Source organism: Acinonyx jubatus, chromosome B1 (assembly GCF_027475565.1).
Source record: "Acinonyx jubatus isolate Ajub_Pintada_27869175 chromosome B1, VMU_Ajub_asm_v1.0, whole genome shotgun sequence".
NCBI lineage: Eukaryota > Metazoa > Chordata > Mammalia > Carnivora > Felidae > Acinonyx > Acinonyx jubatus.
In genome coordinates this window covers 170,834,899-170,852,639 of record NC_069382.1, presented here as the reverse complement: position 1 = coordinate 170,852,639, position 17,741 = coordinate 170,834,899, and the positions used below count along the sequence as shown (strand labels likewise).

Sequence of the window (17,741 nt, the reverse complement as noted above, 5' to 3'; positions counted from 1 at the left end):
ATACTTTGTGCCACTATAGCTCCATTTTCTCCTCCCTGTTTTGTGTTACTATTGGCATGTGTTACATATATATATGTATGTTTGTTAAAACCAAACAGTGCAGTGTTATAGTCTTTTTTTTCAAGAAGCATGTAAAAGAGGTAACCAACTAAATAGATATTTGCAAATGACATATCAGATAAAGAGTTTGATTCCAAAATATATAAAGAGCTGTTACAACTCAATACCCAAAAAACAAATAATTCAATTAAAAATGGTCAGAAGACATGAACAGATATTTCTCCAAAGAAGACATCCACATGGCCAACAGACACATGAAAAGATGTTCAACATCACTCATCATCAGGGAAATACAAATCAAAACCACAATAAGATACTACCTCACATCCTTCAGAATGGCTAAAATCAAAACCACAGGAAACAACAAGTGTTGGCAATGACGTGGAGAAAAAGGAATCCTCTTGCACCATTGGTGGGAATGCAAACTGATGCAGCCATTCTGGAAAACGGTATGGAAGTTCCTTTAAAAATTAACAGAACTACTTTACAATCCGGTAATCACATCACCGAGTATTTACCCAAAATATACAAAAACACTAATTCAGAGGGATACATGCACTCCTATGTGTATTGCTGCATTTTTTACAATGGCCGAACTATGGAAGCAGCCCAGATGTTCATTGATTGATGAATGGATAAAGGAACTGTGATATATATTCACAATGGAATATTATTCATCCACAAAAAAGAATGAAATCTTGCCATTTGCAACAATACGGATGGAGCTAAAGAATATAATGCTAAGCAAAATAAGTCAGTCAGAGAAAGACATGCACCACATGATCTCATGCATATGTAGAATTTAAGAAACAAAACAAAGGAAAGAGAGACAAACCAAGAAAGAGACTCTTAACTATGAAGAACAAACCAATGTTTACCAGGGGGAGATGGATGGGAGGATGGGGGAGATGGGGGATAGGGATTAAAGAGTACACTTATCGTGATTAAAGAAGATAAAACGACAGGCGCCTGGGTGGTTCAGTCGGTTAAGCGGCCAACTTCAGCTCAGGTCATGATCTTGAGGGCCGTGAGTTCGAGCCCCGCGTCGGGCTCTGTGCTGACAGCTCAGAGCCTGGAGCTTGCTTCGGATTCTGTGTCTCCCTCTCTCTCTGACCCTCCCACGTTCATGCTCTGTTTCTCCCTGCCTCAAAAATAAATAAACATTAAAAAAAATTTTTTAAAAAGAAGATAAAATGATTAAAAATTTGTAAAAAGTATATAAAGGAATACAGAAAAAAATACATAATTATGTAATCTTTTTTTTACATACTTTTCACAGTGCTTTTCATTCTTTGTATGGATTTGTTAACGTCTGATGCCATTTCTTTTCAGTTTGGAGGACTTTATTTTTAATATTTTTAATATTAAATTAATATTTTTAAATTTTTAATGTTTACTTATTTGAGAGAGAGAGAGAGAGTGCAAGCAGGGGAGGGACAGAGAGAGAAACATAGAATCTGAAGCAGGCTCCAGGCTCTGAGCTGTCAGCACAGAGCCTGATACGGGGCTTGAGCTGACAAACTGCATGATCATGACCTGAGCCGAAGTTGGACACTTAACCGACTGAGCCACTTGGCTGCCCCTCTTTTGTAAATTCTTAATGCAGATCTGCTAGCCGCAGCATTTCTCAATCTTCTTAAATTTGTTAATGTTCTTATTTCACTTTCTTTTCTCAAGTTTATGGAGGTACAATTGACAAGTTGTAAATATTTAAGATGTACAACTTGATGTTTTGTTACACACTGTGAATTAATCACAATCAAGCCAATTAATATATTCATCACTTCACATAGCCTTTTTTCCTTTTTTTTTTTTTTTTTTTTTTTTTTTTGGTGATCATGCTTAGGATCTTGGCAAATTTAAAGCCTAAAATACAGTATTGTTAACTATATTCACATTTCTCTCTCTATTTTAGATCTACTTTTTCATCTTGCCTAAATGCAACTTTACACCCTTTGACCAACCCCTTCCCATGTCTCCCTTCAGCCCCTGGCAACGATCATTCTATTCTCTGCTGCTGTGAGTTTGACTATTTTAGATTCTACCTGTAAGTGGAATCGTGCAGTAATTTTCTGTGTCTTATTCCATTAACATCATGTCCTCCAGGTCTTTTTTTCTTTATACATAGTTTTATTAGATATGGAACTCTTGGTTGACCTTTTTTCCCCATTATTTGAGTATGTCATTCCATTGCCTTCTCATGAGAAGTCAACCCTTATTGTATTGTTTCCCTTAGTGTGATGAGTCATTTTTTGCTTGCTGTTTTCAAGATTTGCTCTTTATCTTTGGTTTCAACTGTTTGACTAGGTGTCTAACTGTGGATCTCTTAGTCATTACATATTTGGGTTCTTTCATCTTCACGGATGTGTAGATTAATGTTTTCCATTAAATTTGGGACATTTGCACAATTATTTCTTCAAAATTATTTTCCTCCTTTCTCTTGAACTCCTGTCCTTCTGGGACTCCCTTTACCTATGTCCCACTCCAGCAGATGCTGCCCACAGGTTTCTGGGAACTTGTTTATTTTTCTTTCTTCCTTAAACACGGTGACCTGAAGTTCTCTGAATACATCTTTAATAGCTGTTTTGCAGTCTTTGTTCTCTAAATCTCATATAGGAACCACCCACAGCTCATTTCTGTTGACTGCTTTTTTATCCTGAATAGGTGTCACATTTTTCTGTTTCTTTATATATCTCAAGATTTTTTGTTAAAAAGTAGACGTTTTAGGTAATACACTGTAACAAATCTGGATTCTGATTTTTACTTCTGAGTGGTGTTTTTTAATTTGTTGGCATATTTTGTTTGTTTGTTTAGTTACTTGCCTGGACTAAATCCATGGCATCGGTTCCCCACAGTGCAGGCTGCTGCTGTCTCTGCCCAGTTATTTGATGGTGATGGTGGTGATGATGAAGATATGCCTGACTTCCCAGGGATCACCCACTTTTCTCTGTAGCTTAATGTCTGTCAATGACTTCAAGAGTTTCTTCTCAAATGCCTCAAGCCAGTAGGGCTTCTGTTCTCTGCCAGTTTCTATGGGCTGGGGAACACCTGCAAAGCTTAGCCAGTGTTTAAGTCTATCCTAACTTTTACTTTCCACCCAGTCTTATGTTTACACTGCCTATGTACACAGGCTCAAAGTCAGCCACAAATACGAGGGTAGCTTTCAGTCTCTCTTGTGTTTGTGGGTAGCCTTCCCATCAGCTAGGAATTTGCAGAGAACTTAACAAGTCCTTCCATGACTGTTTATTTCCTTGGTCTCCTTTTTACATTTGGGTGAAACTATAGGTTGGCTGAGCCACAGAGGTCTCTCTACCTCTGAGACCACTGCTGCTGCCAACAACATGGATGGCCATGGAGTGTTCCCATGCTCCGCTCCAGATCAAGCAAGCGCTCTCTAGCAATGAAGTTGTTGATACTCACAGCTTGACCTTCTCTGACATGGGAAGGGGTGTGGCAGTTAAAGAGGAATGGGACAGTCCCATAGATTCTCACTGTTCTCACCCAGAGTTGAGTAGTTTTTCATTAGTCATTTCCCAGTTTGCTTTATGCCTTTGGTCTTTGGTGAATTTACAGAGAATTAAAATGCTTATTTTGACAGTTTTAGTGAATTTTATTGAGGATCTAATAAATTCCCCACTATACCAAACTCTGTCATATGTTTTGTAACATCACCCCACATTCACACATGACTATTAATGCTGCAGACACAGTCAGTTATTACTTGAAAACGATATTGCATTTTGATTTGTGTTAGCTTTGTGGAGACACATTCTTTAGTTGGGATTAATCAATGTTTTCATTGTAGATAGCATCTATTTGCCCATTCACTTATTGACTGTGTACTGGGGTCTGCTTTAATTTCCACATTGCAGAGGTGAATGAGAAAGTCCCAGCATGTCATGAACTCACAAGTCTATTAGGGGAGACAAATTAAAAATTATAGTATAGTATATGATGATACATAGGAGTGAGCACAGTGCTCACTGGGATGAGCTAGACAGAGCATGCCTGCCTCTGAGTAGTAAGAAATCACTAAGTATACTACCTTTGATTGGGCCTAAGAAAGGTCAAAGTCTGCCAGGCAAAGGGGATGCAAGGATAAAGAATTCTGAGCATGGAAAGCAGTATGTATTAAGGACAAGGGTTGGGTTCAAGTAATAGCTGAAAATGTACCCAGGAGGGTACATGGTAGAGAGCAGTAGAACATGGAACTTAGCTAGAAAACACATTTACGTCTACTGAACTTTACAGCCTTTATCTTCTGGGCCACCAGATTCCAGCCAAGACCTGCATTGATCAAACTAGTTATTGCTTTTCTTTTGTCTTGGATTTCTCTCCATCTGTTCTCTGGAGTATAAGACTGCAATGAGGAGGGACAGATAACAGGTCAGTCAAATAGGAGACTTGCGGACCCTTCGGGTTGAGAGATGGTGAGTACAAAACTAGAGAGTGGCCAGATTCAAAAGATGTTTGTGATCAAATTGACAGGATTTGGTGATACATATAAGGGTAAGCGTGGCTGGTTGGGCACAGAGAGCTTAGAGGGTGTAGAGAGGAGCCAACCTCTGGAAGCCATCAGACAAGAAATCAACCCAAACAAAAACAACAGAAGCCAGGTAGGGTGTCCAGAGGAATCACTGACTGACAGGCCAGGGGAAGAAAGAGAACCCAGGCAAGAGCAAATGTACAGAAATCTGGGAGGCTGGGCTGGAACAACAGTTGTAGCAGAGGGTGTGGGCTGGATCCTAAATGAATTTTCTGAGCTGCCCGGATGGAAGCGACTTAATCAAATGCCCCTGGCCTTAAGTTTGGGTGAGGCAGGGACAGTAAGAAGTCCCAGTGCAACATGGTCGTGTTGGCATTTTTACTTATTTCTTTTTAATGTTTATTTTTGAGAGACAGAGAACGAGTTGGGGAGGGGCAGAGAGAGAGGGAGACAGAGAATCCGAGGCAGGCTCCTCGCTGTCACTGCAAAGCCCGGTGCAGGGTCGAACTCACGAGCTGTGAGATCATGACCTGAGCTGAAGTCGGACACTCGACCGACTGAGCCACCCAGGGCATGGCCCTTGGCACTTTTATTTTTGATAGAAATTTGGAATTAATCTAAATCCCTCATGAAGTGGGATAAATGGTATTGATTAATAATACTCCCTCAACTAAGGCTTTTCCTGTGGGTAACTCAGACACGGCATTAGAAACGATCATTAACTCTGAGATCATTGAGGAATTATAGAAAACAACTTCTTAAAAACCTAGTAGTGCTGCCCAAGTGTTAATGTATCTTTTCAAAGCGCTAAGGAGCTGGGCAGATACAAATGGATGCAGTGACTATGTAGAAAGAGTAAATGATGACATACCTTGTGTCTGACCTACACTTTTTAAAGAGGTCTCTTTTTATGTGTGACATTTTGTAACTTAATTTTTCCTGTTTATGACATTCTAATGTTTTTTTAATTGCCAACCATCCGGATTTGCTGTTAGTATGAATTAGGTTTTTTAATATAATTAAGCCAGCTTATCTGCCACCCATTATAACTAATCCATTCTATCTTAATTACTTTTCCATTTCCAGAGCCACTCATCACCTATTAATACAAATATAGGAAAATCTGAGACTTTTTTGTAACATAAGTAATAACACAAAACGTCTGTCAGATATGTGCGTATGTTTTCTTCATATTTTTAGGAAAGGTCAACATGACTTGGTAAAATGTGTTCTGCCAGAAACACAGAAACCAAAAAAGAAACCAGTATTTCAGCCCATTCACTTACCTCATGAAACCAACTTTATAAGCCACATCGTTTATTTCCCAGAATTTCCCCTAGTCTTGATTCTGGGTCCATCCAGTGACAAATTGTGATGTAGGAAGCCCTTCTGTTTCCGGAGGTAATTACAAGGAAGCATTGCCTGTCAGCTCATTTTGGTCACTGGTGCATGTGTGGGTTTTTTTTTTTTCATTCACTCATTTCTTAATCGAGCATAACTCTGATAACTGGTGATGTCGCAGTAAACGAGACAACAGAAGGGTTCTGACTCTTTGAGCTCACATTGCAGTAGGGGAGACAAATAGTAACCGAATAGCAACAGTAAAGTGATGAGTAATGTGCAAAAGACTTGAGAGGTGATGTGACAGAGAGTGGTTCATAGATGGAGGGCTCAAAGAGGCCTCTCTGAGGAGGTGGCTCTAAAACTGACACTTGAATGACAGGAGATGCCTTGAGATGACCACAGGACTAACCATTACAGGAGGAAGTCACAGCTAGCATGAAGGCCGTGAGTAGGTGTGTAATCCAGTAGTGGTAAGAGATCCCTTTGGGGGAGGGAGAACATTCAAGGTAAGAGGCATGGATGTCATTGCAAGTGCCTTGCAGAGCCCCTGGAGGGCTTTCTGTGATCTGATTGGCATTTGTAAAAGAGGAGTCTGGCTCCTCTGTGGAGAATAGTTTGAAGGGGGCAAGAATGAGAACAGAGAGGCAGAGTCCAGATGAGAGGTGAGTTCAGCATTCCTTAACCATTCTGTGAAGTTAGTCTATGTGTCATTTTCAAAGATTGTTTCTTTGCACCTTTGCATATTTCCTCTGGTGAGAGTGAACTATAGCATACGGCTCTCTAGATTCAAATCCAGCTTCTCTAACTTAGTGGTCATATGACTCAGGCAAGTCTCATAACTTCTCTGTATTTGTTTCCTCTTATTAAAAAAATGGAATAATAATTTTACCCATTTCAGAGAGTTGTTGTCAGAGGGACTAAGAAATACTTAGAATAAATAGAAATACTTAATACATGACTACAGTAAGCATTTGGTAAATATTAGAGATTAGAGACTATATTTCTGTCTTATCCTCATAATATGGCACATTCAGATGGCTGTACCTAGTAATGAGTTACAATAACATATTAAATAATTTCTGCTCCTTCCATCATTTCATAGTTTCTCATGTTATTTTGATACTACATTAGTATACCTTAATAGCCCTTGTTTACTTAATTATGTAATAATATTATATCATGCATGTTATTTCCAGCTTCCACATCTGGTAGTAGTTGTTTAATTTTAACGTTAATTTTTAAATGTTTGTTTATTTTGGGAGAGAGAGACCACGTGCACATGTGCGCACTAGTAGGGGAAGGGCAGAAAGAGAGGAGGAGAGAATCCCAAGCAGGCTCCACACTGTCAGTGCAGAGCACAGGACTTGATCTCATAAACCATGAGATCATAATCTGAGCTGAAACCAAGAGTTGGACACTCAACTGACTGAGCCACCCAGGCACCCCAATATTTGTTTATTTTTAAAGTGACTTTTGTTACTTGTGTTTTAAACATGTACAGCCTTTTAGAGAGATTGGTTGAATATTAATCAGCTTTATTGCAAAGTTAGTGTTTTCAGCCCTTAAAATGGGGTGAAGGGGGATGGGGCTCTGATCCTGAGATGATAAAACCCTGTAAAAGCTTAGCATACTGCCTCCACTAGTGCTTTAACAGCACGTGGGCACTGCTCAAATGTACCACTCAGTCCTCCAGCTTTCCTTTTAAACTGAGGGTCCATGCTGGATCTATGGTTAGAAAAGACTCGGACCATATGGTGATTTAGAAGCCTTGTATTGAGTTTCTGGTTTCCCTGTAAATACGGGTTTCTGTCACTTTGTCAGCCTCCAGCTGCATTTCAGACTCTTGAGATTGGTTATTTACATCTCAAAATAGTCTTGAGAATAGTAGGAAAGTAGAGTAGGTCAGCACAGCATATGGTTGAATTTGCATGGACAGACAAACTTGAGAATAATAAGGCAAGTCTTTTAAACTGGCTCTTAGTTATAAATGCGGTATGCAAATGTTTTGTAGTTATGGCTGGGATTGAGGTACATTTGGCAAATGGTAATTTTTATGGGATAAGACATTAACCTAATTTTTAAAATCTCTGTTCTCCTCTTTCACTGAAGTTAGTTGGGCAGGGAACAGCCTGTCTTTGCTGTAAGCGTTTTACGGCGACATCATCGATGCAGATAATCTCCCAGCACAGGTGGCTTTGGAAAGCCCTTTCTGTGCAAAACACTTGCCATTAAATACATACATACTCTGTGGTTCTTCCGGTTTCAAGTTCTCTCTTTCTTCTTGTATGTTTTTTTTTTTTTAATGACGTAAATTGTAACATGATTTTAAAGTTTTTACGTGGTGTGGAACATGTGACACATTTCCCCTCTCTGATAAACAGGCAGTCCCTGTGCCCCAGGTGGCAGGCGTTACTCTGCTAACCCATTGGCCAGTGGAATCTACCAAGTTTGGATGTTGGCTCCCACAATTTGTCCCTCCTCACTGTTGCGTTGATTGCATGGATGCCGTACTGAATTTTGTAAAAGTCTAATTAGTTCTAAGTACTATAGGCATGATGATAGAGATTGAATTTTTTTGGAAATTGGTAACTGAATTAATGTGTGTGTGCATGTGTGTGTGATTTTGTAACTTTTACACTTAATGGGGCTAAAACACCTCATAGCCAATAGCCCTATGATTTTTTTCTTCTGTCTCTTCCAAAGACAGCACGTCTGGCTATTTAAGAGATTCATGTGAGGGTCTGCGTGGGCATAAAGGCTCAAATATGAATTCCCAGCCCTGTCACATACACGGAACTGACCAGTGAGACTCCCATCTGTTCCTCAGGCTTCCTGTGCATGTCTGGAAGAGGGGTCACTACTCCCTGTCCCCTATTAGGAACAGGGCTCCCCAGCTTGTCAGATATCCCATCATTTCACAGTTGGCACCCAATCTGGTTATATTAATGTTAATATTAATTGTAAGTTTACCTTGTTTTTCCAGAAATACATATGTGTGGACATAACTCCCTCTCTATGTGTTTGTTTTTCTACCACAGACACAGGAGCAGAAAGACAGGCACTAAGAGAAAATGTGTATCCTAAATTGAGAGAATTCTGCAGAGAAAACTATGGATTAGAATTTCAGGTAACTCTGACATTAATTTCATTTTTAATAATGTTAGCTAAATAATGTTTGTGTTTATTGTCACAGCTTCAGTGTTACAAACCAAGTTTTAAGCCCCCCCAAAAAAAATTTACTTCTTTAAGCATGGGTAAAAAGGAACAGTGGAAAATGGAAATAAAATATTTAGTTATTTTTGATGCTTTGCACTTTTATGCTGTTTCTTGGACTCTGCCTGGTATTGTCTCACCTTTTCCCTGTAACCATGTTTATTTGCCTCTTGGCAATCTCCACTATTTTCGAAAAGGTGAAGGTTGCTGAGCACCTGTCTTATTAGACTGTGGTCTCTGGAAAGGTTTTACATCTAAAAATTGGGACCAGCTTTCTCACAGGTGTTTTTTTTGTTTGTTTGTTTGGTTTGGTTTGGTTTTGAGCAACTGGCCAGTCCTTGCTTTCTATCTTGCCTTTTAGTTGTTGTTCGCATTGTAGAATGTCCTTTTTCCTATTTCAGGGATTTGCCATTTACAAAAAAAAAAAAAAAAAAAATTACATCAACCTTTCAAGAGACAGTAACTCTTCATGTCATTGCTAAAGTTCATGAACACCCTGGCATTTATAGATACCACGGATTTTGCCACCTAATAACAAAGTATTAGAAAACATTGGGCATATCTTGAATATCCAGAAATTTAAAAAGTAAATGCCTCCTGCAACAGATAATTTTTCAACCTCATTTACAATGGACATCTTACTTCTCCAGTGCTATCTTAACTACATGTTTCCACTGTTAAGTGAGGAATAAGATGTACCAGAGGTTTGTGGTATAAGAGTGCAAAATGCATCTTTGTTAGTGGAAGAAAACTTCACCCTTCATTTATTTCCTCCTGAATATTTTATCTTGGTACACTTAATGATGCTTTCTCATCTGATGGATAAAGTAGTTGGTCTCAAAATGACTCCATTTCTCTGTGCATACTGTAAGTCAGCAACAGGCCATTATGACACACATATTGAACAGTTACTTATAAGTCACGAATTGCTAGATAAATTGTGAGCCTAAATTAAATCCCTTGTTGTGAATTCAGCACTGCCTTCCCTGGGGAATCTGGTTCTACTGATAACAGGATCTCAACTGCTACAAAAATTCTGATCTGTCAAGATTCCCAAAGACTTAGACACTCCTTGGGGACTCAGTTACTATAGAGAAAAAGATGTGGCCAAGCACGTTAATCCCATATTTGAGTTTGTTTGGATTTGCATTATTTTTTTTTTTTTTTAGTAGAGGGAGGGAGTTGTTGAGCTACAGACCAGCCTGCATACAACATGGTATTAAGATTAGCTGAGAGGAAAAAGAAGAAAAATATATTTTCTAAATTATAAGTAGTCCCAGGAAAAGAGAAATAAAGCCAAAGGAAAACTGTAGAAGGCAGGGTCCATAGAATAAATTGACAGCAAGGATCATTGAACGAGGCAGGTGCATTGAACGAGTCTTTGAGATGCCAGGAAGCAGTGGATACCACACTGGGCAAAAAAGAGCTGGAACTGAAGCCCGGTTTTCCACTGTGACTCCTTTAGTCCGGTGTCTGAAACACGGGGGTGGTGACCACTTCTGTGTCTGAGGTTGTGTTTGGAATGAAAGTTTGCTAGTTCGCATTTGCTTCCCACCTTCTGAGCTTAGCAGGAATTCAAATATATAATACCTGAATCTTCTAAAAATATACTTCTTAGTATAGTCTCTTCTAGTAAGTTGTTTATAGATCTCCCTAAGGATATGTTTTCTAGTGAGATGGTTTTCTTCCCTCAAGTGCAACAAAATATGATGCTGGAAGATTCGTGAAAAAAAAAGAAACAAAAAACAAAAACAACTTCTCTATATATTACTCTGGATTTCATCATTGGCTGTGCATTGAACCCAGAAGAAGTGAATTTCCTAGATTTACTTAAATATGCACCAATCTGTTTTATGCCCCCTTGCCTTTGTTTATGCTGTCCTTTCCACCTGCAGTGCGCTCTGCAGCCTGCTTCCTTCCCTGAATAAGTCCTACTTATTCAGTTATATACATTAAAAAATGTTTAATGTATATTTATTTTTGAGAGAGGGAGACACAGAGTGCAAGTGGGGGAGGGGCAGAGAGAGAGAGGGAGACACAAAATCTGAAGTGAGTGCCAAGCTCTGAGCTGTCATCACAGAGCCCGATGCGGGTCTCAAACGGTGAGATCAGACCAGAGACAGAGTCGGACACTTAACCGACGGAGCCACCCAGGTGCCCCTAAGTCCTACTCATTCTTAAGACTATGCCTATAGATCTTAAGTCATGCCCCTCTCCTCACCACCGCCCAGTAGCTGTGTGTCCTCCCTGTGGTTCCTTCAAGCCTGTTCCCGTTTCAGGGTTTTGCCCTGGCTGTGCTTTTTCTGTAAGAATGTTCACCCCCCTCATCTTCACATGGGAGTTTCCTTATTATTCTCCAGGTCTCCACAAAAATGCCACTTCCTAGAGATACTTCCCTAGCGACCCAGTCTAAAGTAAGCACCTAGGAGACTTCTTTTACGTCACCCTATTTTAGTTATTTGCATAGCATGTCTCAACACTGGATATTTGCCTTTTTTCACAAAATGGCTTGCTTATTATCTCTCTCCCACTAGATTGTAAGTTTCACAAGAATAAGGACTTCTCTGCCTTCTTGACAGCTCCCCTCCGAGTTCTAGAATAGTGCCTGACACATAGTAAAACTCTGTGTTGAACAAGTGAAAGCCTTTCTGACCATATGAATGAATGAATTCTAAGTCCAACATTACTTGCTTAAGGAAGTTTTCTCTGATCCTCTGGCCCCTCCTGGGATATGCCATGTACCCTCCTCTTTGCTCCCCTATAATCCTAGGCATAACTCAACAGTGCATCCAGTTTGTTCAAGAAGTGTTTGTTAACCAATGAACACATGCCAGCCAAGTGCTGGGAACACAAAAACAAAGCAATCAGACCCTCTTCTTGTGGAGCTTCCAGTATTGTTGGGGGTGGCAGACAATAAACAATATATCCCAGTGGTTATGGATGCATTTTCTTGAGTAAATGCTTTTAAGAAAAGTAAGACAGGATAAGGGGGTTAGGGAATGCCAGGTAGTCAGAGAAGGACTCCTTAATAAGACCTTTGGACAGAGGTCTGTAGAAAATGAAGGAGCAAGTCTTACAGATGCCTTGGTAGGAGAATTCCAGGCATAGGCAACAAGGAAAAGGGTCTGAGGACCCTTGTGGGAGAGGACATCAGGTTCAGATCATATGGGACTTTGTGGGCCAAGATTAAGGACTTTGTATGGTTAAGAAGGGAAAGGAGGATGTTATAGGATTTACATTTAAGAGAGTCATTCAAGGGGCTCCTGGGTGGCTCAGGTGGTTAAGCATCCATCTTCGGCTCAGTTCATGATCTCACAGTTCATGCGTTCGAGCCCCACGTTGGGCTCTGTGCTGACAGCTCAGAGCCTGGAGCCTGCTTCAAATTCTGTCCCTCCCTCTCTCTCTCTCTGCCCCTCCCCTTCTCATTCTCTGTCTCTCTCTGTTTCTTAAAAATGAATTAATGTTAAAAAAAAAAAAAAGACATGTAAGAGAGTCACTCAGGCTCTGTGAGGAGACTGCATCACCTGTCTCTAAGGTCTGCAAGTTCTCAGGATTGGAATTGTCTTACTCATCTTATCCCAGTGATAAGTCAGGTGTCTGGCACATAGTAGGCTGTTGAGTTAAATATTTATTAAATTGGTAGAATATACAGTTACATTTTACACAAGGCCTTAAAACTGTCTCTCTCTCTCATATATATATATGCCTGTTGGTCAGGCTTTTTTCTCTGTTTCCTTAATTTTTTCATTTAAACTAAGATATTCATTCATTCATTCTTAGTATGCACTAAGAATATATAAATCTGCCCCACCCAGCGCCCACTGTTACTCTGAACTGGGAGTAAGCCAGGTTAGGGCAGGAACCTCTAGAGGGGGTGCTTGACTCATGGGCACTTAGGACACCTCCATTTTGAAAGTGATTTTCGTGTGAGTCCAGCCACTCGACTCGGTATCATTCCTTAAGAATATCTTCTCTCCTGGGTGGCTCGGTCAGTTAAGCATCTGACTTAGGCTCAGGCCAGGATCTCACTGTTTACGAGTTCAAGCCCTGCCTCGGGGTCTCTGTTGTCAGCACAGAGCCTGCTTCAGATTCTCTGTTCCCCTCTCTCTCTGCCCCTCCCCCACTTGTGTGCATGCTTGTCAAAAATAAAAAAGAAAAAAAAACTCTGATAACCAGCTTCTTCAGTGGCATCTAGTATTGATCTCACTTCATCTTATTCCCCAATGTTCATAAACCTGTTCCTTTTCTTCGCCTTTAACATCCAGTACACCCCGGGTGTTTTTAATCCTTAGACCCCCAGTAAGAGTGCTATCTTCCCCCTAAGCTGGTGCCTCTGAGTGATCCCCATGTCCTCATATCTGGCTCTCTTCCCTCCAGAGTTACATGAAGATAAGTCTCTATTTTTGGAATGTTAATATATGTGAAATGGAAGCCATCCCTCTCCTTTTGTCCAGTTTCTCAATTGCTATTGTTTTCTAGTCTTCAAAACTTCAAGATCTTAGCTTCCAGCACATTCTTCACCTTTTATAACTGCCCCTATTCTTGTTGATTCACCTGCCACAGCATTTCTTAGAAATTCACCTTTTTCTTCCCATTTCACAAGGCTCTGTCTTTATTCAGCCTTCTGTTTCTTAGATGCTGAATGACCATGGCATTTTCCAATTCTCTCCCAGCACTGGACATTTTGTCTTCTGGTCCATACTGTCCACAGCTGCTCAGATCATCTTCCTTAAACAGTATTTATCAGATTTAATTCATTGTAAGTTGTTTCTTTTCACATTTTTACTTCTCAGAAATCAGAATTCATCTTACAAATAGCACATCCTGATGTAATTGGCAGTGCGTTTGTGTTTTTAGTGGAACATACAGTATTGGAGCAGCCTACAAGTCCTGATGTTTTGGATTCAGTAGAATACAGTGAATTATGTCATTTATGGAGTGTAGTAGAAACAGCATGAATTTTTCTGTTAGAAAGACTAGGATTCAAATGCTGGGTCTGCAAATTACCAGTTCTGTGAGTCTGAACAAATTGCTTGATTTCTTTGACGTTAGTTGACCGTTCTGTAAAATGAATGGGGGGTAGTGTTTATCTTCCCAGATTGTTTTGCGAAGGCACGAGATGACACGAAGACCCTGGCACGTGGAAGGCACTCTGCCAATGTTCATTTGTTACTGCCTCTCGCCTTTTTAAGTCTCTTCTCCTGATTAAGAACCCGGTGTAATGAAATGATTTATGTGCATTTTCTTTTGCCTTTCTAAGTACAGCAGGAGACTTCTGACCAGAGGCATCTATCTGTCTGAGGGGTGCTCAATGTCTGGTACAGAAGGAATACAAACGGGAAGAATGGTTAGGAAATACTGTGCCGCATACAAGAAAGACCAGAACCTTAAAGGTCAGGCTGTTGGCTTGAGAGATTTTGCAAAATTCGTTTAATCCTTTAGCACATCGACCAGTACTGTAGGACTCTGAGCCTGGAGGTCTAAAGTGTAGAGAAAAGGGCCGAGTTTGTCCATAAGGCAGAACCAGAACCCTCCCCCTGTAGCCTCCTGGAAAGTGATAGAAGGAGAGAGAAAGGCAGAGTCAGCATGTATACCTTTCCTTTCCTTGAGTTCTGCTTCAGAGAAGGGGCCATGGGTTAGATAAGTGAAAATGAGTGGGAAAATAGGTAGCACTAAGGGCACCTTGCCTGTGCTCTCTACTTGGGACTCTGGAAAGAGATGGCCAGACAGTAACCACCCTTCCCCGACTCCACCCCAACCCTGCAAACAGACCTGGGCTTGGCCACATCATGGCTGTGGCAGCAAGTGACGATTAGGCTTAACTTTCCCAGGCTGCTCTCAGTTATTGCGTGTCATATATTCTGAGTTAAGAGTCAGTGCTAGTCTCCACGACCGGAAGAGGTGGCCGCACAAAAGGCCGTGGTGAAGAAACTGGATGGAGCATGGGCCCATGGCTTGGGGCAGCTCATCCACAGCAGGGGAAGCTGGCCTGGCTTGGCTGGAGAGCAACACGAGGCTCTGACCCAGCTGAGAGGGAAAGACCAGTCCCTGGGTGACATGATGCCAGCAGCCAGTGGGCATCACCTGGGGGCCATGCCCAAGCACTCTCATGTTTTCCCTTCAGGATATGAGGTTACCTGGATATCATCTTAGGGAAAAGAAGCAGGGGAACAGGGAAGCCATGTCTTTTGAGAAACTCGGCATTTTGATCCAAGAGAGAATAAGCACCTACCAGAGTCCTGGAAAACATCAGTTTACACTAAGGTTTAAATTGGATAAAACTGAAAGTTCACGGTCTCGTGCTAGCCAGAGGGTGGAGACTTGGACAGGAGGCACAAACTGGTCTTAGACAGAATTAAGAAGCTGCGCTCTCTGTATGTATCTGAGTTGTAGGCTGAGTGAAATTCCATGCGTCTTACACTACCTTCACCTTGCTAACGATTACCAAGTTGAGCAATCGCTTGGTCTCACACCGAAGGTCCATCCGCGGTTGCCCCCACCCACTCTTCCTCCGCCACAGCCCTCCTGCTCTGTCGAGCCCAGCCTCCTGCTCTATGCTGATTTTTTTCCTTGCAGCCGTCTGCCTGCTCACAAATCTCAAAATGTCTTTGCCTCCTGAGTTGCCAGAATACATCATTGGCTTTATAATTGACAGGCTGTGTTGTGATGCCCTTGGTTTTTTCTCCACATTGTCAACTGATGGACTTTTCCATTTCCTGTTAATCAAATGCGTGCTTCTTAAGTGAAATGTATATCCTCTTATGGAATCACAGGTTGTTTCACTCAGGCAAGCACTTCAATTTGTCTAGCTCACTTCACATTTCAGTTCTGCCCATCAGTGCCTGCACAGGTCTTACCAACTTGATATTCCGTAGAAGTATTATAAGTGTGTGACATCATCTTTCTCCCATCCATGAGCCCATTGGTTACAAGAGGGAAGGAAGATTAATAGAGATGAGAAAGAGAAGGAAAGCAGTATGTCACAACTGACCTTCATTGTTCTAGTGTGACTGTAAGTGTTGGCTCACCATTTCTGCAGCACGGAGCGGCTCTTCTGGAATTCTCCTGCCTGACTTCCCAAGACAGTATTCTTGTTCCTCCTTTACCTGGTGTGCACAGACAATCTTCTGCCTAATATTTCTCCTAAATATAGAGCAGTGGCACTGTGGGGGAGCTCCAGAATTTACTGGAGGAGCTATATACTTTGCTGAACATTTAATTCTGCTAAATTGTGGCTGGCTGATTACCCCAACGCTGAAAATCACCCAAGAAGATTAGTCCTCCAGGAAGCAGAATGAGAGATCCTCATTTGCAGGTGACATTTACGTGTCCCAGTTGGGTACAATCACCGTGAAGCCTTTCTCAGATTCTTAACGCAAGGCACCTATTTTTTCCTATCCTCATTTTTTATTTCTTATAGTAGAGAGAGGAGACCTTTTAACAAGACTGCGCCGTAGAAAGAGCACTCTTATTTAAGAGATCTGATTTGTCAATAATTAGTTGTAAACCATCGAAAAAGTAACTTCAGCTCAGTTTTCTTGTTTCTTCTACTTGATCTGTATTTTCTTTTGGCTTCCACAGTTAATTATGCTGTGACCTCATCATCTCTTTATGGACAGGCTGTCACATTTCTGTCTTTGGGGAGCTTCTATCTAGAAGTCCCTCTTCTCCGAAGAACAGCCTCCTGTACATTTAACCTTCAAGTCCAGACTTCCTCACTAATGTCTCACCTCAAGTCCTCAGGGCAGATTTAGGTCATTGGTCCCATGGGCCTCATGTATTTATTCACAGACATTGACTGAGCTCTTGCTCTGCACGAGGCAGAGTTGTGGGTGCAGCAGATACCACAGTATTGAAAACGAACCTAGTCCCTGCCTTCGTGGAGTCATGAACGGTGGTGACCAGAGTGATGCTGGCTGCAAAGGGAACACAGGGTGCTCTGGGCGTGCGCAGTGGGAGGCTTCCTCAAACTTTGAGGCCTCAGGACGGCTGCTGAGGAACTGATGTCTAAGCTGAATCCTGAAGGATGGGTAGATGCAGATGCCCACGTTGAAAAGAAGAAAAGTTCAGGCAGAAAAAACATATTTGCATAGGCAAGTTTGGAAAAGAACTTGAACATTATGCTGTACTCACTGCCTACCAGGCACTTACCCTGAGTGCTGTGTGTACTTTAACGTGTTTAATCATTGCTGTGAGCCTAGCCGGTAAATTCCATCTTCTCCATTTTATTGCCTGGGGTTGCTTAGAAATACAGAAGTAAATAACTGCTAGAGATCTCATAGCTAGTAAGCCGCAGAGTCAGATTTGACCCAAGGCAGTTTGGCCCCAGTGTCCATGCTCTTCAATCATTGCACCAAAAAGCCTCTTATGTTCACATGTTCACAAAAATGTGTATGGCTAGGTACAGGTATGTAAATATAAACATCTATGTAAATATATGTGTACATTTCAATATATATTTATACACTTGTACAAACACATGTGTGAAGGGCATATACATAGCTAGAACATGAACAGTGAGGGGGGAACGTGATAGGAAATGAGGGTAGGGAGTTGGGTAGGGACTAGATCATGGAGGATCTCATAGAGCAAGTCAGGATTCTAGATCCGATCTTCAGGCTGATAGGAAGCATGGGAA

The 17,741-nt window shown here is 41.2% G+C and overlaps 1 protein-coding gene across 1 annotated transcript in view; it reads left to right on the top strand.

Moving 5' to 3' along the window:
* The window catches only part of NWD2 (NACHT and WD repeat domain containing 2), a 179,423-nt gene that overhangs the window by 65,251 nt on the left and 96,431 nt on the right, over positions 1-17,741 (top strand). Inside the window, exon 2 of the mRNA XM_015076960.3 lies at positions 8,929-9,017. Within this exon, the coding sequence (XP_014932446.3) occupies positions 8,929-9,017 (89 nt within the window). The remainder of the gene's footprint in view (positions 1-8,928; positions 9,018-17,741) is intronic.